The sequence below is a fragment of the Bos grunniens genome, chromosome 12 (assembly GCF_055505025.1).
Source record: "Bos grunniens cultivar Pamir isolate PY7600 chromosome 12, Bosgru_T2T1.0, whole genome shotgun sequence".
NCBI lineage: Eukaryota > Metazoa > Chordata > Mammalia > Artiodactyla > Bovidae > Bos > Bos grunniens.
The window spans coordinates 44,518,660-44,543,579 of NC_141176.1; the positions used below are offsets into that span (position 1 = coordinate 44,518,660).

At 35.3% G+C, this 24,920-nt stretch overlaps 1 protein-coding gene across 1 annotated transcript in view; it reads right to left on the bottom strand.

Moving 5' to 3' along the window:
• KLHL1 (kelch like family member 1) overlaps positions 1-24,920 on the bottom strand; it is a 541,880-nt gene that overhangs the window by 272,819 nt on the left and 244,141 nt on the right. Inside the window, exon 4 of the mRNA XM_086328513.1 lies at positions 11,067-11,263. Coding sequence (XP_086184639.1) covers positions 11,067-11,263 — 197 coding nt within the window. The remainder of the gene's footprint in view (positions 1-11,066; positions 11,264-24,920) is intronic.

The window sequence follows — 24,920 nt, forward strand, 5'->3', positions numbered from 1 at the left end:
TTTAAGTTGGTAAGTTTTAATAGTATTTCAAATTATTAATATGTGAAAGAACTCATTTATTATTTCTTTCAAACATAATTTATTGTATGTCTACAGTGAGTAAGATGCTATCCTAAGAATTAAGAGTATAGCAGTGAACAAGTCAGATGTAGTTTGTGCCTCATGGAATATTAAGTCCACCTCCGTACAAAAAATTTAACATATTTAGAGTAACTTGGGGTCTGGGAGGAATATCCAATACTCTATTGGAAGCTATCTTTTGTTGAATTGTGCCTAGTTGTACATTTCTGAAAGTACTATTTTAAGGTAATGATCAGCCCCAGCTCTATGCTGCCTTGTGTACAAAAGGCAGACTGGGCTTCCCCTTAGGCAAGGATTGATTTAGCATGTTTCCTGTGAACTATAATTGATCCCTCTTCCTTTTATTACTATTTTTAAAAGTACTATTAAAAATCTTTAAGCACAAGTGTAGTCCTTAACAGAAGTGACATTGAAAGAAAAATCTAAATGGAAGCATAAAAAGAAATTAGTTCCCTGATGAGTAATTTATTACCTCATCAGAAAATAGAAATATTCTAAAACATTAGTTCTTAAGGTGCAAATTTTTGTAATAAAGTGAAACTTTCATATGCATAGAAAATCAGTTTCTCGTAGACATTTAAAAATTCAGAACAAAAGCAAGTTATTGATTTCATTGTTTTTTTGTGTGTTATACACTACATTTTTTTTTAATTTTATTTTATTTTTAAACTTTACATAATTGTATTAGTTTTGCCAAATATCCTGATTTGCAAAATGAAACACACTATAGCCAACAAGTTTCTGGCTTTTCCTTCTTCTGACATCACCTAGGACGCCCTTTTAGAACTATTCTAACAAAGTAGAAATATTATTTATCATAGAATGAAATTTTATAGATTAAATAATTCAAATAATTTAATATTACTTACTAATCTCAAAAATATACAAGCAACACGTGCAACTCAATTCCAGAAAAATAAACAACCCAGTCAAAAAATGGGCCAAAGAACTAAATAGACATATCTCCAAAGAAGACATACAGATGGCTAACAAACACATGAAAAGATGCTCAACATCACTCATGATCAGAGAAATGCAAATTAAAATCACAATGAGGTACCATTTCATGCCAATCAGAATGGCTGTGATCCAAAAGTCTACAAGCAATAAATGCTGGAGAGGGTGTGGAGAAAAGGGAACCCTCTTACAGTGTTGGTGGGAATGCAAAGTAGTACAGCCACTCTGGAGAACAGTGTGGAGATTCCTTAAAAACTGGAAATAGAACTGCCTTATGACCCAGCAATCCCACTGCTGGGCATACACACCAAGGAAACCAGAATTGAAAGGGACACATGTACCCCAATGTTCATCGCAGCACTGTTTATAATAGCCAGAACATGGAAGCAACCTAGATGTCCATCAGCAGATGAATGGATAAGAAAGCTGTGGTACATATACACAGTGGAGTATTACTCAGCCATTAAAAAGAATACATTTGAATCAGTTCTAATGAGGTGGATGAAACTGGAGCCTATTATACAGAGTGAAGTAAGCCAGAAAGAAAAACACCAATATAGTATACTAATGCATATATATGGAATTTAGAAAGATGGTAACGATAACCCTGTATACGAGATAGCAAAAGAAACACAGGTATAGGACAGTCTTTGGACTCTGTGGGAGAGGGAGAGGGTGGGATAATTTGGGAGAATGGCATTTAAACATATATAATATCATATATGAAATGAATCGCCAGTCCAAGTTTGATGCATGATACTGGATGCTTGGGGCTGGTGCACTGAGATGACCTTGAGGGATGGTATGGGGAGGGAGGAGGAAGGGGGGTTCAAGATGGGGAACATGTGTATACCTGTGGTGGGTTCATGTTGATGTATGGCAAAACCAATACAATATTGTAAAGTAATTAACCTCCAATTAAAATAAATAAATTTATATTAAAAAATATTACTTACAAGTGACTCTGAAAATCCTTTAGATTTGGGTTTATAGGAAATTTTTTGACATTAGTGCTCCTTCTTGGAATTTCTTTCATTGTATTGTTCCACAGAATCAACTCATGATATAGCAACTCAACAAAGATTTAAATCTGGTAGTTAACCCTATGGACCATAGGCCACCAAGCTTCTCTGTCCATAGGATTCTCTAGGCAAGAATACTGGAGTGAGTTGCCATGCCTACCTCCAGGGGATCTTCCCAATCTAGTAATCAAACCTGCATCTCCCATGTCTCCTTCTTTGCAGGAGGATTCTTTTACCACTATAGCCACCTGGGAAACCCCAAATAACCTAATACATTTTAATAATTTTAATAGTAGATTTTGCTTGTGTGTGTGTGTGCAGTTGTGTGCCAAATCATTGTATTTTAGAAATAGCCCAGTAAAAGAAATGAAAATAAAATCAGAGTTATGTAAATGAAAGAATTCCTACAATGAATGGAGTGTTTTTCAAATAGGTGAATATTATCATCTTCACCATTATCAACAGCAAAGCAGAAGGACGCATTTCTTAAAATAGAATATCTTCAGTTTGAATATGAAAACTTAAAATAGAAACATACTCAAAAGGCATCTGAATAGAAGAAATGGACTTTGTGTAAAATGAATCCTTAAAAAGCTTACAATTTTCCTTGGATCCTCTTTGAGTATGCTTAATTAGTCTTTGAAACAGTCATAAATGCACATTTTATTGTGGTTATTGTCTAGAATCCTAACAATTAACAATTTTTATATAGTCAAACTGCAATTGCATAAGTGAATATTTATTTATTATAATATTACTATTTATTATACATTTCTGTCAATTTATATGGTGTAATCTGAATATCCTGTTTGTGTACAACACTAAGCAATTTAAGGACAATTTTTTAAAATTCTTCCACTAAAATCAACTTCCAGTTGCAGGCAATAGACTAGAATTTTATCAATGACTGTGACTAATAACACAAAGTAAAACTGCCTGTGAAGGGTTGTCAGTCTAATTTAGGGACAAAGCAAGTAAAGGAAAGCATAAACAAACACCAGATGAGAGGAGGTTCCTTTCTATAGAGGCCTCTGCATGCTTCTCACTGCTTGTGAGGATTAAACATAGGTAGTGGTTGTCCTTCAAGCAACTTATTACACTCACTCAACACCTTTACTTCAGTTTACAAAGAAATTCTGAAAATCAAATTTGGCTAAGTTACAGGTTGACATTTATATACTGATTTAAACTCATTATTCACACCATGTTTGTAAATGAGATACTCAAAGGGACTAACACAAAGCAATGAATGAAAAACAAAACAAAACAAAAAAATGTTCACAGCAAATTTTAGTACTAATACATCACATAGGAGTCCTGAGGAGAATATGGATGAAGTGAACTGTATTTTGGCAATGTAGGAAAACAAAGACATTTAAATTCCATTTGTTCTCTCAAAGCAAATTCTAGTTTATGGTTTATTTGTCTGACTTTTGGTAAATATTAAAAAAAATATGCTGCTGACTGGAAATCATGAGAAATGTCAGGTATTTCAAAACCATAAACAGAAACCACATCAATAAAGTTTATTTTCTCTGACATTACTTTTACAGCTCTGAAAGACAAGTGAACTATGTACAGGAGCTTTCAGCTTCTGGCCTTTGAAAGGGCTGCTGCTCTTATGCTGAGTTTGGAAGGCTTCATGCTCCATCTATGAAACACCTGCTTTTTGAAGCTACTGACTGATCATAGCAGCCTCCAATTAGTCTTACTGAAACTGCTTCTGCTTCTAGAGTAAACATTGTGGAATCTCTCAAAGCTGGTAGCACTGGGTAGAAAGTAAGGGTGAAGTGAACAGGGAAATGATAAAACTGAGGAGCAAAATCTTCACGGAATTCTTTGATCTCATCCATGCTACAGGTTTATAGTGTCCATTTGTCTCAAGTAATCCATACCTTGAAATATTCTGGATATCAGGAATCCAACTTGATATTCTGGTAATACGTAAATTTATTAGCACATTAAATAGAGCTTTAAGTTTGCAGTAAGACATTGTCATATTTAAATCTCCATTCTAGCATGTTCTACTATTCTTGAGTATGTTATTTAGCCTCACTAAACGTTCAGTTCAGTTCAGTTCAGTTGCTCAGTCGTGCCCTACTCTTTGCGACCCCATGAACCACAGCATGCCAGGCCTCCCTGTCCATCACCAACTCCCGGAGTTTACTCAAACTCATGTCCATTGAGTTGGTGATGCCATCCAACCATCTTATCCTCTGTCATCCTCTTCTCCTCCTGCCTTCAATCTTTCCCAGCATCAGGGTCTTTTCCAATGAGTCAGCTCTTCACATCAGGTGGCTAAAGTATTGAAGTTTCAGCTTTAACATCAGTCCTTCCAATGAACACCCAGGACTGATCTCCTTTAGGATGGACTATTTGGATCTCCTTGCAGTCCAAGGGACTCTCAAGAGTCTTCTCCAACACCACAGTTCAAAACCATCAATTCTTCGGCACTCAGCTTTCTTTATAGTCCAACTCTCATATCCATACATGACCACTGGCAAAACCATAGCCTTGACTAGATGGACCTTTGTTGGCAAAGTAATGTCTCTGCTTTTTAATATGCTGTCTAGGTTGTTCATAAATTTCCTTCCAAGGAGTAAGCATCTTTTAATTTTATTTTAGAATGGATATAACACATACTTTGCAGGAGTTGTGAAAAGATTAAAACTTAAAAGTTTGTTTAACATGTAGACAATGCTTAATATATTGTTGTTGTTCAATTGCTTAGTCATGTCTCTTTGTGATACCATGGACTGCAGCACACCTGGCTTCCCTCTGGCCTTCACCATCTGCTGGAGCATGCTCGAACTCATGTCCATTGAGGTGGTGATGCCATCCAACCAATTTATCCTCTGTCATCCCATTCTCTTCCTTCCTTCAATCTTTCCCAGCATCGGGGTCTTTTCTGAGTCAGCTCTTCACATCAGGTGGCCAAAATATTGGAGCTTCAGCTTCATAATCAGTCCTTCCAATGAATATTCAGAATTGATTTCCTTTTGGATTGACTCAATCTCCTTGCAGTCAAAGGGACTCTCAAGAGTCTTCTGCAGCACCATAGTTCAAAAGCATCAATTCTTCGGCACTCAGCCTTCTTTATGGTCCAATGCTCACATCTATACATGACTACTGGAAAAATCATAACTTTGACTCTACATACCTTTTGTGACAAAGTAACATCTCTGTTTTTTAATGTGGGACCAAGCAAGTAAAGAGAAACAGAGACAAAAACAAAAAGTCTGGTATATACTATGTATTTAACTTGTGCACCACCAGCACCAGTAGAGATAAGCTTGCCATCAAGCAAAATGTCAGGAGCTGCCTGAGTTTCTCTTTTTCTTTCTCACTCACCCAGTATGTGTAAATATACATATTTTTATATATAATATACTCTTATGAAGTATTAACCTTATTCTTGGTCTTTCTTCTTGCCTTCTCCTCAGGCCAATCTGAAGATTAGTCTTAAAATTAAATCTTGGCTCTTACTTGCTCAGAAATGTTCAATGTTATATCCTTATTTTAATATAACATCACAAATCTTTTACAAAGTCTCCTTAACCCTGAAAAATTTTGCACTGCCAAAGCTTTTCCTGTTTTGGTCTCTTATATCATCCTACAATTTCATTGGAAAAGACCCTGATGTTGGGAAATATTGAAGGCAAAAGGAGAAGGGGGTAGCAAAGGATGAGATAGTTAGCATCACTGACTCAGTGGATATGAATTTGAGCAAACCCCAGAAGATAGTGAAGGACAGGGGAGCCTGGAGCATTACAGTCCATGGGGTTGCAAAGAGTTGGATACAACCTACCAACTGAATAACAAGGGCAACATATGTCTATTTTGGTCACCATTGTATCTTTCTACAGCTCCTGGTATGAAGTAGTCAACAGTAACTTCCCCTTTCAACAATGAATGCTATGAACAGACATCTATCTAGGTTTCCAAGCTATAGGAAGTTAAACAGATGCTATCTAGGAGATACCACATTATGGCGGAAGTGAACAACAACAACCCTTAACAAAAAATTAATGATATGAAACTAGAATAAAAGTACTCTAAATGACAGAAAACAGTTTAAGGAAAGAGAGAGTTTTGAAAGTAATGTCACTTTTAATAGGATATTCAGAGAAGAGATTTTTGTCTAAGTGACATTTGAGCAGAAAGCTGAATAAGACAGAGAAAGGATATAAATATTTGGTAGAAGAGCATTTCCAGCAGAAGTAAGAAAGAACAACGCAAAGTTCATCTGGTGATAGTATGTTTGCTGTAGTCAAAAAATAGCAAAAGGAACAGTGTGGCTAGAATTGTGTGAACTAGAAAATAACAATAGGAAATATCATTAGAAGTTAGAGGAAAACATGGATAGTCTTGCTGAATAACTGAATTTGGGAGTTCTGAGAATAGTAATTCTAAATATCCATGGGAACTATAGGAATTAGTCAATATATTACACATGCTCTCAATCATTACACATGCAGGTACATACAAATCTCAATGGAGATTTGTTGGGAAAAACAAATCTCAGTGGGAAGACCTGTTCTCTACCACAAAGAAGTTGCAATGTAGTTGTGAAGTCAGTCATAAAGACACAAGGGATAATTAATTGCATAAGAAAATGTATAGTGACACCATTTAGTGTTAACAAAAGGAATACTAAGGATTTAAATAAGACAGAGAATGCCATGAAAAATTTTAAAATATTTCTTAGGCATGGGTAAACTTAAACTGAGAAGTGAGGGTGGTTATTTAGAATTATATACCAGGGATTCCAGATAAAAGAACTATCATGAATAAAGAACAAGTGAAAGGAATTCATGGACATATTGAGAAGTGGTGAAATTAATTCAATTTATTTTTTAGGAAAAATGCCTAGGCAGTTGTTGAGAAGTTAGGTGGGGAGAATTACTTCTATCAAAATGTGGAGCTTAAATTTGCTATTTTGGGGTATGTGTTTAAGACACTGTTGGATTAGAAAAACAAACCATGTTTTCTATGTAAAATAGATCTTGGATAGGGAATTGAGGACCTAAATAGCTGTGGAAATGAAGGTCAGGGAACTTTCTGCTAATGATCTCTACCTCTGTTCAATATGAACTGTTCTGACAAGTACTCCACAAAGGCACTGAACTCCTCAAGAACCTCCAGAAATCTCCAATTAACCATCTCAGTCTACAGCAGTGAAGTTAATTGCTTTCAAGTGCTCAGTTAGAAGTTACTTCAAGTTTCCATTCATCCACGTATTTGCCTGCATCTACCTGTACAGAAATAAGGGATTCTCCTTCATTTCCACTTTCTATACCTTGCACGAATGCTTTTAATTGTCAAAGTCTAAACCAGAACCATATGGAGAGAGGATTTCTTAAAAATAAAGATCCAGGAGTCTCCTCTAAAGGCAGAGCTGACCTTAGTAGGAAGTGATGTTGATGATTAGTAGAAATAGACAAGCAGCAAAGAAAGAAAACTCAGAAGACGGAAGGAGACTCCAAATCCTTCATCTATCATCATACAAAACACTTCAACTCCAATATTATTCTTTCCTATGATATTTAAATTGAAAAGAAGTTTATACTACTAAAATTAACAACAGGATTAGAAAACACAAATGGTGCTGTTTCAAACAAAAACTCATTCTATCAAATACACAAAGATATCTATTTCCATGCCCTGATATTATTCAGCTATAAGAACCAAATCTTTTCAACTTTTCTTCATATTTCATGATTATAAAATATTTGCTATTCTTATAATTCTCATCTTCTGTTTGTTGTTCTCTAATGTTTTTAAAATTAGATGTCCAGAATTAACAACAGGTTTCATTTGGAACTCCAATAGAGTAAGAGGAACTATTTCCTTCAATTTTCTTGTTGGTATCTGAATATTCATGCACCCAAAATGTAAATTAATGTTTCAGAATTTATTCCACACTTCTGTCTAATATTGAGCTCACATTCAAAATTTTTCAATATTTCATACATGAACCACTGCCAAGCAGGGTCACTTTCCCTGAATAGATTTTGGAATCACACAAAATCAATAGCTGAATTCAAATAAGTGAAATTTCCAAAGGGAACAGCAAAACATATAAAAAGCAAAGGCATACAGACAGCAAGTTAAGATCTGAATGTTGGAAGATCAAGTTCATATCTAAAATATTTTGGCAAGAAAATTGAAAATTAAAACAAGAATGCCATGTGTAAAATAAGCAAAGAAGGCATATTTAGAGCCAATAAATATATTAATTCAGTACCAGAGTTTGCTCAGTAGAAACCCTGAGATGTTTTGCTACTGAATGAGTTAAGGAGAAGAATAAGAAAAAGCTTAATAAGTTTGTTCTTGAAGCACAAATTAAATAGATTAAATGAGGAGATATGCAAGATTAAACATGAATCAGAGGCTAATATATGGTAAAAAATTATAATATCAGATACACTCATTTTAAAGCATTAGAACTGAGACAAAATAATACTCTACTGGTCAGAAAATGTTTTCCAGTAAAAGAGTAACCCATGAGCATCTGGAGAACACTGGAGCTTCATGCTTCCAACAGAATTTGAAATCATTTTAATTTTGACAAGCATAACACAACACACGATCAATCCATAGTCTCAAAAATAAGTTAAGATAGAGCTGTTTAGAATGTTGAGTGTCTTAGCAAGGACATTCCTATATTTCTGTTTTACATGTATAGTTTACTATAAAGAATATTTTTAATGTGTTTAAAAACTATATTGATACTATTGTGTGATAAATTTCAGATCAGTTCAAGCAGCTGCAAGGAAAACGTTTTGATTATTAAATTAATAATTTCACACCAGACCAGAAGGGACCATTATCCCACTGGATATGCAGGCATATTGTTCTTTGGCTTAGCTAAGCCAGGAAATCTGAAGTGTAATGAAATGAGCATAATTAAATGACAGCAGTTGGGTTTTGATATTTTGGTTGATGAAGTATTTATTTACATTAATTTTATATGGTTCATATAATTTGAATAGTAATACTGTGCCCTGTCATGAAATATTTCAGAAAAAGAATTTGACAATAGAAGTACAAAGCAGGCATCTCCTTCCTTTATTTCTACATTTTATTTAATTTACTAATCTGCTTAAAGGATTAAAGAAGAAAATTAAAATGATATTGAGATTCTGTCTAAGAATAACAATAAGGAGACTTAAATGGCTGATTGTCATTAGTAATTTGAAAAGGTGCTAAATCTCAAAAAAAGAGTTTCTAAATAAACAGCAACTATAAAGCTTAATGAGATTTATTTCATATAAATTATTCCTTTGAGTTGCAAAGAGAAAGCTATATGCTTTAGAGTTGGTTGTTCCAGTAATAAACATCAATTCATTAATAATATTAATAATAAAAATAGCAAGAATGGTTAACATTTTATATAGTGCTTGCTATATTCTAGGCACTCTATTAAGCATTTTTATTTTTTTTTATTTTTTATTTTTTTTACTTTACAATATTGTATTGGTTTTGCAATGATTGCTTCTAGGAAATAAAATGATCAGTATGAAAATATTCTAACTGATTATTCAATTCTAGAATGAAGATAACATTTAAAGAACACACTACAAAGTCCACCCATTTAAAGTGTACACTTTAAATGGTTTTTAATCCTTTTGTTAAAGTATCTACATATATGTCTATACATACAGTAAGAAATCAAAGATAAAAATATAAAATTGGCTTGTACTAAAGGACTATTTACTGACTGATAATCAATTTACACCTTTTATGAAAAATGGTGCAGAAAGACAAAATTACAAAAAAAAAAAAAAATCCACAAACATCATCTGATTTATGTACCTAAATATTTTCCCTTTTAGTATAAAATTCCCAGGAATTCTGAAATCCAATATTCACTATCCCAATAAATACTTTAAAATGTACTATCACTATCTTTTTTTTCTCCATAAATCATACAGACAAATGCAAACCTAACATATCATGCTATGATAAAAAGTGTGCTAGATAGCTCAGGATTCCACAACAAAATACTGCAGAGTAGGTGGCTTAGATAACAGGAATTTATTTCTTATTATTTTGAAGGATGAAAAGTCTATTATTAAAATATAGTGTTACTGGGTTCTCTAAGGACTCTCTTCTGAGCTGTCAGATGGCTAACTTCTCACTGTGTCCTCACATGAAAGAGAGAAAGGGGAAGCAAATTCTACAGTGTCTCTTCTCATAAGGGCATCCTGAGGGGCCTGCTATGATGACCTCACCTCCAAAGCCTCCATCTCCAAACACCATCACATTTGGGGTAGGATTTCAACACTGAATTTTGGTTAATATACCTCAGTCCATGGGCTTTTGAGGTGGTGCTAGTGGTAAAGAACCTGGCTGCCAGTGCAGGAGACTAAAGAGACACAGGTTCAGTTCCTGGTCAGGAAGATCTCCTGGAGGAGGGTATGGCAACACACTCCAGTATTGCATGGAGAATCCCCATGGATAGAGAAGCCTGATGGCAACACACTCCAGTATTGCCTGGAGAATCCCCATGGATAGAGAAGCCTGATGGCATTGCAAAGACTTGGATGTGACTGAAGCAACATAGCATGCACAAACCTGGGTCCGTGGTAGAGAGGTTATTTGAAAAATGCAAAACAAAAAATTTTGTGACATAAACTGCTAGCTCTTAACTAGAAAGAAAAGAGGGGGAAAGGCAGCTGTGGAAGGAGATGTAAAAGATAGATATCCTGGGAGAAATTAAGACAAAAATTATTTTAAGAACCATTTAAAATCCCAAGCAGTCAATATCTATATCTATATTGTCTATAAAATGTAAATGGAGCCATAATAAAGACCATTGTGTGATGTCTTTTTCTACTTTGAGGTTCTTAAATACTATACAGTACATTGTGTCTAGTGATAAAAATGTACCAGTGATTCAAAACTAATTTTGAGTCTTAATTTTGAATGCAATAGCTGTAATTATTTTAACCTGTGACAATACAGCTATGCTGCTATTATTAAAAAATTACATTTCCTTACCATCGTGTAGCTATGGGCCACCTTCATTAATTCAATGCATCCTTGAGCATCTGCAAATGCTCGGATTCCTAAACAGTTTGATGGATGCAAGAGCTTCATGAGGAAATGGCAGCACACTTCCACTACTTGAGGAAGCTGAAGAAGGCAAGCTGCTGCAAGAAGGTTTTCAATGGTTTCTTCCTTTAATTCCAAGCAACCTAAACGTTAAAAGAATTATGAAACTGTTTAAAGCATGAAATAATATGCACCAGTCTATTATTCAAAACATTAGGCCAACCTTCTAGAAATTATTGAACCTAAATTGATAATCCAAATAAATACAACTCATGAAAGATCAGTAATTGCTTTCAGCATCTTGCATTTCTTAATTTGTATGATATTCAAAATCATCCAAACATGAACACAGCTTCCTCAGAAATACATATATCCTATTAAACAGGAATTATGGTTGTTCCTTCGGTTGTGAATTCAGTAATTAAAAAAAAGAAAAGATAGATAGAAAAATATTTTACAACACATGTCTTTCCAGGTGGCTCTAGTGGTAAAGAACCGCCCTGCCAATGCAGGAGACACAAGAGAGGAGGGTTCAATCCCTGAGTCAGGAAGATACCCTGGAGGAGGAAATGGCAACCCACTCTAACATTCTTGCCTGGAGAATCCCATGGACAGAGAGGCCTGGTGAGTTATAATCCACAGAGTGACAAACTGTTGGACACAACTGAGGCAACTTAGCATGCATGCACACACACACTTTTATAAGCTTAGGAGAGCAAAGGTGCACTAAGTTTCTGACAATATATACACTGTTTATATGAATATGGAATATTTATGTGTCTTTAATTAACATCTGTATATATATATATTTATAACCACACATATTGTATGTTGCTAATATTGTATTTAACTCACTGTGTCTAGAATTTCCTATAATATTTATTTCTTTATGGTCAGTGTTGTGTGTTAGTCACTCAGTCATGTCCGACTCTTTGTGACCACATAAACTGTAGCCTGCCAGGCTCCTCTATCCATGGGATTCTCCAGGGAAGAATACTGAAGTGGGTAGCCATTCCCTTCTCCAGGGGATCTTCCCAACCCCGGGAACAAACCTGGGTCTTCTGCATTGCAGGCAGATTCTTTGCCATCTGAGCCACCAGGGGAGGAATTTTCCTTTCTTTCTGGTCAGTTAACCTCAAATCTGAGCTCTTCAATGTTTCTTTTCTTTTTTTTTCTAACAACTGATATAACTTGTTAAATAATGGAGCTAATTCTGGAATGTTTATAAATCTCATCTGTGTAAATCAGATCAGATCAGATCAGATCAGTCACTCAGTCCTGTCCTACTCTTTACGACCCCATGAATCGCAGCATGCCAGGCCTCCCTGTTCATCATCAACTCCCGGAAGTTCACTCGGACTCATGTCCCTTGAGGCAGTGATGCCATCCAGCCATCTCATCCTCTGTCGTCCCCTTCTCCTCTTGCCCCCATTCCCTCCCAGCATCAGAGTCTTTTCCAATGAGTCAACTCTTCACATGAGATGGCCAAAGTACTGGAGTTTTGCTTCAGCATCATTCTTTCCAAAGAACACCCAGGGCTGATCTCCTTCAGAATGGACTGGTTGGATCTCCCTGCAGTCCAAGGGACTCTCAAGAGTCTTCTCCAACACCACAGTTCAAAAGCATCAATTCTTCGGCACTCAGCTTTCTTTATAGTCCAACTCTCACATCCATACATGACCACAGGTAGATGAACCTTTGTTGGCAAAGTAATGTCTCTGCTTTTGAATATGCTATCTAGGTTGCTCATAACTTTCCTTCCAAGGAGTAAGCGTCTTTTAATTTCATGGCGGCAGTCACCATCTGCAGTGATTTTGGAGCCCAGAAAAATAAAGTCTGACACTGTTTCCACTGTTACCCCATCTATTTCCCATGAAGTGATGGGACCGGATGCCATGATCTTCGTTTTCTGAATGTTGAGCTTTAAGCCAACTTTTTCACTCTCCTCTTTCACCTTCATCAAGAGGCTTTTTAGTTCCTCTTCACTTTCTGCCATGGTGTCATCTGCATATCTGAGGTTATTGATATTTCTCCCGGTAATCTTGATTCCAGATTGTGTTTCTTCCAGTCCAGCATTTCTCATGATATACTGTGCATATAAGTTAAATAAGCAGGGTGACAATATACAGCCTTGATGTACTCCTTTTCCTATTTGGAACCAGTCTGTTGTTCCATGTCCAGTTCTAACTGTTGCTTCCTGACCTGCATACAAATTTCTCAAGAGGCAGATCAGGTGGTCTGGTATTCCCATCTCTTTCAGAAGTTTCCACAGTTTATTGTGATCTACACAGTCAAAGGGTTTGGCATAGTCAATAAAGCAGAAATAGATGTTTTTCTGGAACTCTCTTGCTTTTTCCATGATCCAGTGGATGTTGACAATTTGATCGCTGGTTCCTCTGCCTTTTCTAAAACCAGCTTGAACATCAGGAAGTTCACAGTTCACATATTGCTGAAGCCTGGCTTGGAGAATTTTGATCATTACTTTACTAGCGTGTGAGATGAGTGCAATTGTGCGGTAATTTGAGCATTCTTTGGCATTGCCTTTCTTTGGAATTGGAATGAAAACTGACCTTTTCCAGTCCTGTGGCCACTGCTGAGTTTTCCAAATTTGCTGGCATATTGAGTGCAGCACTTTCACAGCATCATCTTTCAGGATTTGAAATAGCTCAACTGGAATTCTATCACCTCCACTAGCTTTGTTCATAGTCATGCTTTCTAAGGCCCACTTGACTTCACATTCCAGGATGTCTGGCTCTAGGTCAGTGATCACACCATCATGATTATCTGCGTCATGAAGATATTTTTTGTACAGTTCTTCTGTGTATTCTTGCCATCTCTTCTTAATATCTCCTGCTTCTGTTAGGTCCATACCATTTCTGTTCTTTATCGAGCCCATCCTTGCATGAAATGTTCCTTTGGTATCTCTGATTTTCTTGAAGAGATCGCCAGGCTCAACTATGTAGGTTTTCTTTCATGTAACAATTCAGCACATATTTAGTGGTTTAGTTCCATTCAGATTTTCCATTGCTATTGGGAGAAGTTTTCTGGGTCATGCAGTCTCAGAAATGATTTATATCACCTTAGCTTTTGTGATACACATGACTACCCTTCACTAGAAATATCTGCACTCATTTTTCATGAACATGGGGTCAAATCACATACTAACATCATGACACATGTCAGTGTATGTGTGTTGCTACCACACCAACATTTATGATGTGACTGTGCCTCACCCCTACTCTTTCTTTTCTACCAGCTAAGTGTGCTTTGTGCTCAGTCACTCAGTTGTGTCCAACTCTTTGTGACTCCATGAACTGAAGGCAGCCAGGCTCCTCTGTCCATGGAATTTTCCAGACTAGAATGCTAAAGTGGGGTGCCATTTCCTTCTTCAAGGGATCTTCCCAACCTAGGAATCACACCCACATGTCTTGTATCTCCTGCCTCGGCAGGTAGATTCCTTATCTCTGTGCCACCTGGGAAGCCCACAAGCTAACTAAGGCCTACATGAAAACCCCGGTGGATGGAAGCTACATGGGAAGCAAGAAGCCTGAGCTCTGAATCCACACCCAGAACTATTAGCTTCAAACAACAATATGCAATATATAAACTAATAATACTCCAAAAATAAATTAAAACTTGTACTTGAGTTGAAAGCTGTCTCAAGTGTCTAAATTGAACCTCAAGTGTAAAACCATAGGGAAAATAATTGATTAATATTTATTATGTTGTTATCTAATTAATTTTTTTAATTTAAATTTATTTATTTTAATTGGAGGCTAATTAGAGGGATGGTATGGGGAGGGATGTGGGAGGAGGTTTCAGGATTGGGAACACGTGTATACCCATGGCGGATTCATGTTGATGTATGGCAAAACCAATACAATATTGTAAAGTAATTAGACTCTAATTAAAATTTAGAAAGATATGCTTGCCAGCTGGAATACATTTTTTAACTTTGTGATGATACTGTCATTTTTTTTTCTTAGATGTATCTTTATTTCATCATCAATATTCATTTTTATTACATTCTAAGAGAAGTTGTTTACTGTAAAAAATTCAGCTTTTAAGGACAGGCTACTTATTAAGAAACCTCTTCATAAACAGAATGCCTTTATTTTTTGCCCACATCAGAAATTTATTCTGAATTTTTAAAAATTTCAATACTTTACAATAATAGTACAATAAGCACTTAAGTACCTTTTCCTTAACTTCACTAGGAAAAACACAATCACAAAGTGTTAACATTTTGCTATATTTATGTATATGTTTGTGTGTTTATGCTACAGTTGATGAATTATTTTAATAATACTTCTAATCAACATGTATTTCACTTCTGAATACTTCAGTATGTCTCTCTTTAAAAACAACAGCATTCTTTTAGATAGCCACTCACAAATTTAATTTTTTACACTCAAGAACAATAGTATTTGCCCTAATGTAAATTTCCCCAAATGTTCAAATAAGATGCTTTACTGATTTTATTTTTAAATTCAGCATCTAATCAAGGGCTTCCCAGTTGGTGCAGTGATAAAGAATCATCCTGCTAATGCAGGAAAGCAGGAGATGCAGGATCAATTCCTGGGTTGGGAAGATTGCCTGGAGTAGAAAATGTCAACCAGCTCCTATATTCTTGCCTGGAAAATCCCATGGACAGAGGAACCTATGGGCTACATTCCAGGGGGTTGCAAAGTCAGACATGGCTAAGCGCATGTGCGTGCATTCTCGTGCACACACACATATACACACACACACACACACACATACACACACACACACAATGAAGTCTCATACATTATTTACTTTCTACATCTCTTTGGTCTTCTTTAATCTGGAACAGTTTGCCAGCCATTTTGTCATTCATGACATTTGTATTAGGGGAGTTCAGACCAGATGTTTTGCAGAATTCCTTGATGTGAATTAGTCATATTTTCCCCCCATGATTAGATTTAGCCAATACCTTTTGGTAGGGAGACAGTAAAAGTGCTGTTTTTCATTCCATGCATACAGAGTGAGTGATAATGGCAGTATATCCCACTCTTGCTGGCGTTAAATTTGGTATCTTGTTTAAAATAGTGTCTGCCAGATACCTTTATTTTAAAGAAACTTAAATTTCTACAGAAATATTTCCCTTTATAATTAATAAGTCATATGTTGTTGAGGGATAATTTCAGTTTAAAACATGACATTTCACTCATAACTTAACATGTTTAATAGATGAAGAGAATTATGTTTCATTTTTGAGTTTCATTGAAAGGATGAAAGCAAAGAAATCTAAAACCTGCTTCCCAGTATAGCAAGGGATTTGATGAAGAAAAGAGAAAGGTAAATTCTATTTACCTTTGGATATAAATTCAAAGGAAATTAAAATAATTTTATTGCATATTAGTTGCTAATTAAATTAGTTACCTAAATTTTAGCTTGGTATAAAAGAGGGACATTATCAATAATAAAAGTTATAAACAAATTTTCAACATTTAATAAATGCACAAGGACCCTCTTCAGATATTATCAACTACTAGAACATCGAATATCATGATCAACTTGACAGAGGACACATTTGTCAATAGCAATATTGAGGTGTTTATATTTCACATTATCAGTAACATTGTCATTCAATAATAATGTCAAACAACCAGTCTAAATGACTTTAAGACTAATTATATTAGTGTAATTATACATATATTTATTAAAGCTTATGGAATATTCAATTCAGTTCAGTCGCTTAGTCATGTCTGATTCTTTGTGACCCCATGAATGGTAGCATGCCAGGCCTCCTTATCCAAATATACTATGGAATATTAGTAAACATCAAAATAAAATATTCTAAAAATTATAGAAACCTATACTTTATGTAGATTTTATGTTTTATGAAATATTTACCCATACACTTATATCCAGAGAAGACAATGGCACCCCACTCCAGTACTCTTGCCTGGAATATCCCATGGATGGAGGGGCCTGGTGGGCTGCAGTCCATGGGGTCGCGAAGAGTCAGATACAACTGAGCGACTTCACTTTCACTTTTCACTTTCATGCATTGGAGAAGGAAATGGCAACCCACTCCCAGTGTTCTTGCCTGGAGAATCCTAGGGACAGGGGAGCCTGGTGGGCTGCTGTCTATGGGGTCGCACAGAGTCGGACACGACTGATGCAACTTAGCAGCAGCAGCAGCAGCACACTTATATCAATAAAAATATAAGATATAGGGAAGATAAAATGTGTACAATAAGATCTGTTATTATTTACTATTGATTATAAGCACAACAATTATATATACATAAATATATATGTGTTTAAAATTTTGTCATGATTTTATATCTTTGGAGGAACTGTATCTAAAATTTTTCAATGATTATCAAAAAGATGCTTGTTTTTTTTAACACTAATCATGTGAAAATCAGTTTAAAAAGGATACATTCAGATGATATGATCTTTATAGATTCTATTTTTACTGTGACTTCAGAACATTAGAAGAGTGACTTTAATTTTAATTGATTATTGGTCTCAGTAGCATATGTGCAGAAAGAATTAACAAATTAACACAGCAAGTCTGAACTGCTCTCCTTGAAAAGGCATGCTCGCAAGATTTGCCCTTGATTGGTATCTGAAAACTTAGATTTCAAGAGGGTTCCCACTATTCAGTAGTATATATGGCTCACTGTGCCTAAACTGTTCGTGTAAACATTATGGCTTATGCTTAACAACTGTTTTCTTTCTGGGAGTCTTGAATTTTGGCATATACTAAGCAAAAGCTGCCTCAGTAAAAACTCTCCCTTGCTGATAACAACTCACAGACTTTGTCACAATTCATTGCAGAGGAAATTAAGTGTACCCTGTACTATTCCATTTGAAATGCCGACCTTGGAAGTTTGCTCCTGATTGCCCCAAGACTACTGCCCCAAGACTATACACTGTACACTATTTCCCTATCCTCATTATGCTCTGAGTCTTTTTGATATAAACAAATCAGAACCATTGGTTTGTATGCTGAGTCCTGTGAGTCATCCTCTCATGAATCATCAAACCTGGAGTGTTAGTCTTGAGGATATCCCAATACAGCTTTCTAATTAGAATAGTTGAGGTGATGGGTGAAGTTTGAGATATACTGTGTCCACAGGCTGGAAGATACAATACTATCAGGATTGCAACTGACCCCAAATTAATCTATAGGTTTATTATGATTATATTCAAAACCCAAGCAGACATTTTGTAGAAATTGCAAAACTGATTCTAAAGTTCATATATAAATACAACCAAGAATGTTTTTTGAAAAAGAACAAATGTAGAAATGACACTATAGATCTTAAGACATTTTATACAGCTGTAGTAATTAAGATTTATGGCTATTGGTCTAAATATAGACAAATAGATCAATAGAAAAAAATGGATTCTAAAAATACAACCAATAATATATAAAGTTTTGCAAAGGAACAAAAACAATTCAATTGAAAAAGCACAGTCTTTGAATAATCAGTATAAGCAGATATCCAGGTACTAAAACTTATATTTTAGTCTACACAATACACAAAATTTACTCAAAATGGACCATCGTCCTCTATTTAAAACTTAAAGTTATAAATCTTCTCTAAGAAATCTCTATAACTTTAAGTTAATTATTTCTAATATAAAATGTCAAAAGGCATAATCTACAGGAAAAAAATGTTAAAAATCACTACAGTGACAGTAGTCAAGGAACAAAAGATGAACCATGAACTAGGAAAAAAATGTTTGCAAAATCATATATCTGATAAAGTACTTGTGTCTAGAATACATAAAGGACTCTCAAACTCAATAATAATAAAAATCTTATTATATAAAGCTTATACAAAAATGCTTATAAAAAATGGGTAAGTGATCTAAGCAGACAGTCCACAAAAGAAGATACATGACTCTAAAATGCTCAACATAATTAGTATTTAAGAGGATGTAAGGTGAAAAGCACAGTGAAATACCACTACACATGCATTAGGACTGCTGATGGGAATATGAAATGGTATAACCATTTTGGAAAATAGTTTTATACAATTTTGCTTTTTAAATGACTTAGTCATCCCACTCTTAACTATTTACCCAGGAGAAATAAAATAATATGTTTATATAAATCATTTTGCACGAATGCTTATAGTAGATCTATCTTGTAATGACCAAACCCTGAAAACAACCTAGATGTTCAACAACAAGTGAATGGGAAAACAAATTGTAATCTATTCATTTACTGTACTACTGTTCAGTAATAATTTAGAACTATTGTATGTGCAATATCTTGGTTAATTATGCTGAGTGAAATATTATGCTGAATGTATAAAATCAGCCAAAAAAAACTTTGTGATCCAGTTTAATTAAAATTCTTAAACATCTAAACATATCAGTTATGAGTGACACAAATCAGATCATTAGTACCTGAGCATGGGGAGGGATGAGTAAATGCAACAAAATGGATCATGAAAAGAGGTGACAGATATATTCCTTATCCTGATTGTGGTAATGGTTTTACATGTTTGTGTGTTACTCGCTCAGTCATGTCTGACTCTTGGTGATCCCATGGACTATAGCCCACCAGGCTGCTCTATCCATGAAGTTTTCCAGGCAAGAATACTGGAGTGGGTTGCTATTTCCTTGTCCAGGGGATCTTCCCCACCCAGGGATCGAATCTGTGTCTCCTGCATTGCAGGCAAATACTTTACCATCTGGGCTACTAAGGAAGCCTTTCTACATGTATACACATGTCAAAGTATCACATTATACACCTTATGTATGTGTTGCTCATTGAATGTTAATTATTTATTAATAAAACTTTAAAAAAGAATATTCAAATGTTAACTAAGATAATTTGAGTTGACTACTAACTGTAAATACTTTCTGATGGTTTTAATTCAAACTTTACTAACAAAATCACAAAGATAGGATATTATAATTTAGAGAAATTGTGGTTATATGTTCTTTTTTTCTTTAGCTTACAATATATAGGTCATATTATTATGATCATGGAAACTTCATATACACTATTGTCAATTTATAATGCTTGACCAAAGTACTGTATAAAAAAATCTTATAAGTGTAAGCCTAACATATAAAATGGTGTATGTGTGTGTGTGTGTGTGTATGTCCATGTTAGTATGTTTACCTTCCCAAATCAAAGTGTTTCATAGGTATTATACAGTGAAATAAGTTATAGGGTATATAATAAAAAAATATTCAATCCAAATTTAAATGTTGGCTCTAACATTGTACTTTATAATAATTTAGGTAAAATATTTGCAGGACATTTCACCAATCTTTCTTGTTAAAAAAGAAAGAAAGGGAGAAACTAAATTTTTACAGGTTATCTGCAGACTAATTTTTAAAAGTTACTTAGTGATAACTTTGGATGTAAATTTGGAGGATGTAAGCATTGTTTGTTTCAAAGAGTCAAAAATATTCCATTTTTTTCAACTTGGAATATATCCAATGAAAGGATACATTTGTAAAAGCCAGAAGGCATAAGTGGAATATAGTTAGTGTTGAGCTTGAATGCACATAAATTGAGTTATCTCATGCCTGATCTACTTTGTATCTATAACCTGGCTATTTTGCTGGCACATTTAGATGGTAGAAAGGCAAAAATCTGCTAAGTATTTGACTTAAAAGTGAACCTAATGCTTTACTGAACAACCTAATACTACTTAAAGGTCATAATGAATTAGACCAGTCCATTTTTTCATCCAGTCTACTCTGGTCTAGAGCATATAGACACCAAAGAGCACAGAATTACTAGTAGATTTCTACCACACCCCCACCCTATGAACCACTTTAAAAGAGAAAATTTCATCTTAAGATTTCACTGCTTAAGGAGGCCATACTACTGCAACAGGTTTTGGCCATGAAAGAATACTTTCCTAGATGTCATATTAAGTTAATGGAAAGCTTAGCCCCAAATCAATTATTCATGATATTCATTAGAAATTCTCACAAATGACACGCATTTAGGAGCCAATTTTGCTTCTTTGAATAGCCAAAGGCTTGAAAAAAATTTTTTTGCGTTTGTTTTAGAATATTTAGTCACTGACAATTTTTACCAGTATCTTCTTCTCCTCAGTCCTTAATAGACCCAACCCATTCCATCTGGGAAAAACAGAAACCTAACCAGATTTACTCAAATCTTTGATACGTAGACACAGCTTTTGATAGATTGCAACTGTAAGCAAAAATTTAAATATGGTTAAAAACCTGGTTTCCCTTGGTAAACAGATTAAAAATATCTGATGTAAAACGTTTAACAGGATAATTCAGGAATGTGGGATTTCTCTGACTTGCAAATATGATATATCACATGGAATATTATTATTTTTTTACTATTTGTACGTACATAATGAAAACCAATTCATTTTATATATCAAATTATTTTGTAAGTTGTAAAATAGCAGTTGCAGTTTTATTATGAACTTTTCTCAATAAACCAGGTGATCTTAAAAAAAAAAAAAAAGTGAACCTAAAAAAGATACAACTGGCATTAATGGGGGGAAAAAAAGCAATTCTATACATCCACTAAGTCAACTTTTAAGGCATTACTGTTCACAAAGGGCTTTAACACTTACTGAGAGGTAAAGCCTATATGATTTTACTTTAGGTGCCACTGAAAATTAGCTTAAAATATCTGATAGGCAAATGAAATAATTAAGAAGCTGATAACTATAGCAGTAGAAAAACATGAGAAATTTTTTTCTTAAATAATAAGGAAACATTTATAATCTTCCTTGACAAGTCCAAAGGATGAGAGCTGATTAATTGTTAAGGCTCAACACATCATCAGGAAACTGCCATTTTCTCAAGAGTCTTGCTGTTTATCTCATAGTTGCCATAGTTTTAAACTTTGAATTCAGACAAGAAAACACCCATCAGAAGAGAAAATATCCCTTCATGTAGAGTTCTTTTGAATCAGTGAAGATATCTTTACTAAAAGTTCCCCAAAGCCCTTCTTTTTTTTTTTTTGAAAATAAATGTTTTTTTAATGCTAAAAATAATACAAGCTCAGTAGAAAAAATCTGAAAAATGCAGAAGAAAACTTAAAAACTTAAAACCAACCATTCATCAAAAAGTTAAACATGTAATTATCACATAATCCAGCAATTCTATTCCTAGGTATATGCCCCCCCAAAAATTGAAACCAGAGACTTAGATACCTGTACACTAATGTTAACAGTAGCATTATTCATAAGAGCCAAAGGGGAAAACAATTCAAAAGTCCACCAATGGATAGATTTATAAACAAAATGTGGTATGTAAATTACATATAATGGAATATCAGCTATAAAAAGGAATGATATTTTGATGCATGCTATAACATGAATGAATCTTAAAAATATTATCCCAAGTGTCTTAGTCCATTCAGGCTGCTAAAACAAAATACCATTGAATGGATGGCTTATAAACAACAGAAAATTATTTTTTACAGACCTGGAGGCTGGAAGTCCAAAATCATGGCAGCTTCAGATTCCATGTCTGCATGCTAAGTTGCTTCAGTCACGTCCAACTCTATGCAACCCTAGGGCCTCTAGCCCACCAGGCTCCTCTGTTCACAGGGTTCTCCAAGCAAGAATCTTGGAGTGGATTTCCATGCCCTCCTCCAGATGATCTTCCCGATCCAGGGTTCAAGCACAAGTCTCTTGATTTTCCTGCATTGGCAGGTGGATTCGGTACCACTAACACACCCTGAGTGGGAGTCCAATTTCCTACTGATAGCCCCCTTCTCACAGTAACTTCACATGACTGAAGGGATGAGGGAGCTCTCTGGCGTCTAGTATAAATGCACTAATCTCCTTCATGAGTGCTCCACCCTATGATCTGGTCACCTCCCAAAGTTCCCATCTCCAAATATTACCACATCAGGGGTTAACTTCTCCTCTTGCCCTCAATCCCTCCCAGTATCAGAGTCTTTTCCAATGAGTCAACTCTTCGCACGAGGTGGCCAAAGTACTGGAGTTTCAGCTTTAGCATCATTCCTTCCAAAGAAATCCCAGGGCTGATCTCCTTCAGAATGGACTGGCTGGATCTCCTTGCAGTCCAAGGGACTCTCAAGAGTCTTCTCCAACACCACAGTTCAAAAGCACCAATTCTTTGGCGCTCAGCCAAAGCCCTTCTTTATGTTGCCTAAGAAAAAATTTTATGACATGACCATAAAATGATCAGCAATAATTAACCAATAATTACCAATGAGGTAAAACCTCAGTCATTGATTTTAACCCTACACAAATTGTATCAATAGAATCACTCTCTGTTGAGTTGGCTGGTGGAGTAAGAAGGTACTGAGTTTTGAATAGGTTACCTCCAATGTGTGCTACCTTTCAGTTCAGTTCAGTTCAGTTCAGTGACTCAGTCATGTCCGACTCTTTGCGACCCCATGAATTGCAGCACGCCAGGCCTCCCTGTCCATCACCAACACCTGGAGTTCACTCAGACTCACGTCCATCGAGTCGGTGATGCCATCCAGCCATCGCATCCTCTGTCGTCCCCTTCTCCTCCTGCCCCCAATCCCTGCCTGTATCAGAGTCTTTTCCAATGAGTCAGTTCTTCGCATGAGGTGGCCAAAGTACTGGAGTTTCAGCTTTAGCATCATTCCTTCCAAAGAAATCCCAGGACTGATCTCCTTTAGAATGGACTGGCTGGATCTCCTTGCAGTCCAAGGGACTCTCAAGAGTCTTCTCCAACACCACAGTTCAAAAGCATCATTTCTTCAGCACTCAGCTTTCTTCGCAGTTCAACTCTCACATCCATACATGACCACTGGAAAAACCAAAGCCTTGACTAAATGGACATTTGTTGGCAAAGTAACGTCTCTGCTTTTGAATATGCTATCTAGGTTGGTCATAACTTTCCTTCCAAGGAGTAAGAGTCTTTTAATTTCATGGCTGTAATCACCATCTGCAGTGATTTTGGAGCCCAAAAAAATAAACCCTGACACTGTTTCCATTGTTTCCCCATCTATTTCCCATGAAGTGATGGGACCGGATGCCATGATCTTCGTTTTCTGAATGTTGAGCTTTAAGGCAACTTTTTCACTCTCCTCTTTCACTTTCATCAAGAGGCTTTTGAGTTCCTCTTCACTTTCTGCCATAGGGTGGTGTCATTGGCATAACTGAGGTTACTGATATTTCTCCCAGCAATCTTGATTCCAGCTTGTGTTTCTTCCAGCCCAGCATTTCTCATGATGTCCTCTGCATATAAGTTAAATAAGCAGGATGACAATATACAGCCTTGATGTACTCTTTTTCCTATTTGGAATCAATCTGTTGTTCCATGTCCAGTGCTACCTTTACCTCACATTAAATAAATGCTAAAGCTACTGACTAATCCAAACACATACAAGTAGACTCAAACTCTGATTTCCTAAAAGGGAATATACTTAAATTTACTCTGTACTGGAGTGAAAATATGCAAAATATAAGGGGAAGAAAATTGTGACTGTTATAGAAGAATATGAAACTATGTTGTTTACATTTTTAATAGACAAGCTGTATTCTAGCAACTGTGCTGTACAACCATATTTCATCCATTAAGTCAGTTATTTTGAAAAAAATAATACATTTTACCTTGTAAGTGCAAGAACTGCCTATAAAATACATAAAGTAAATTAAAATAGCCTATCCATCTGTCATCTATCTCCATGTTTCTTCATTAAAAAAATATATCATTGCTACATTAGAATTAAAGCAAAGTAAAAAAATGATAGTTTAGAAATGTATAAAGGATTAAAGAATAACTTTTTTCCTAAAATTCTTTAGATTTACATAAATTTGCAAAGGTAGCACAGACATTTTTCATATA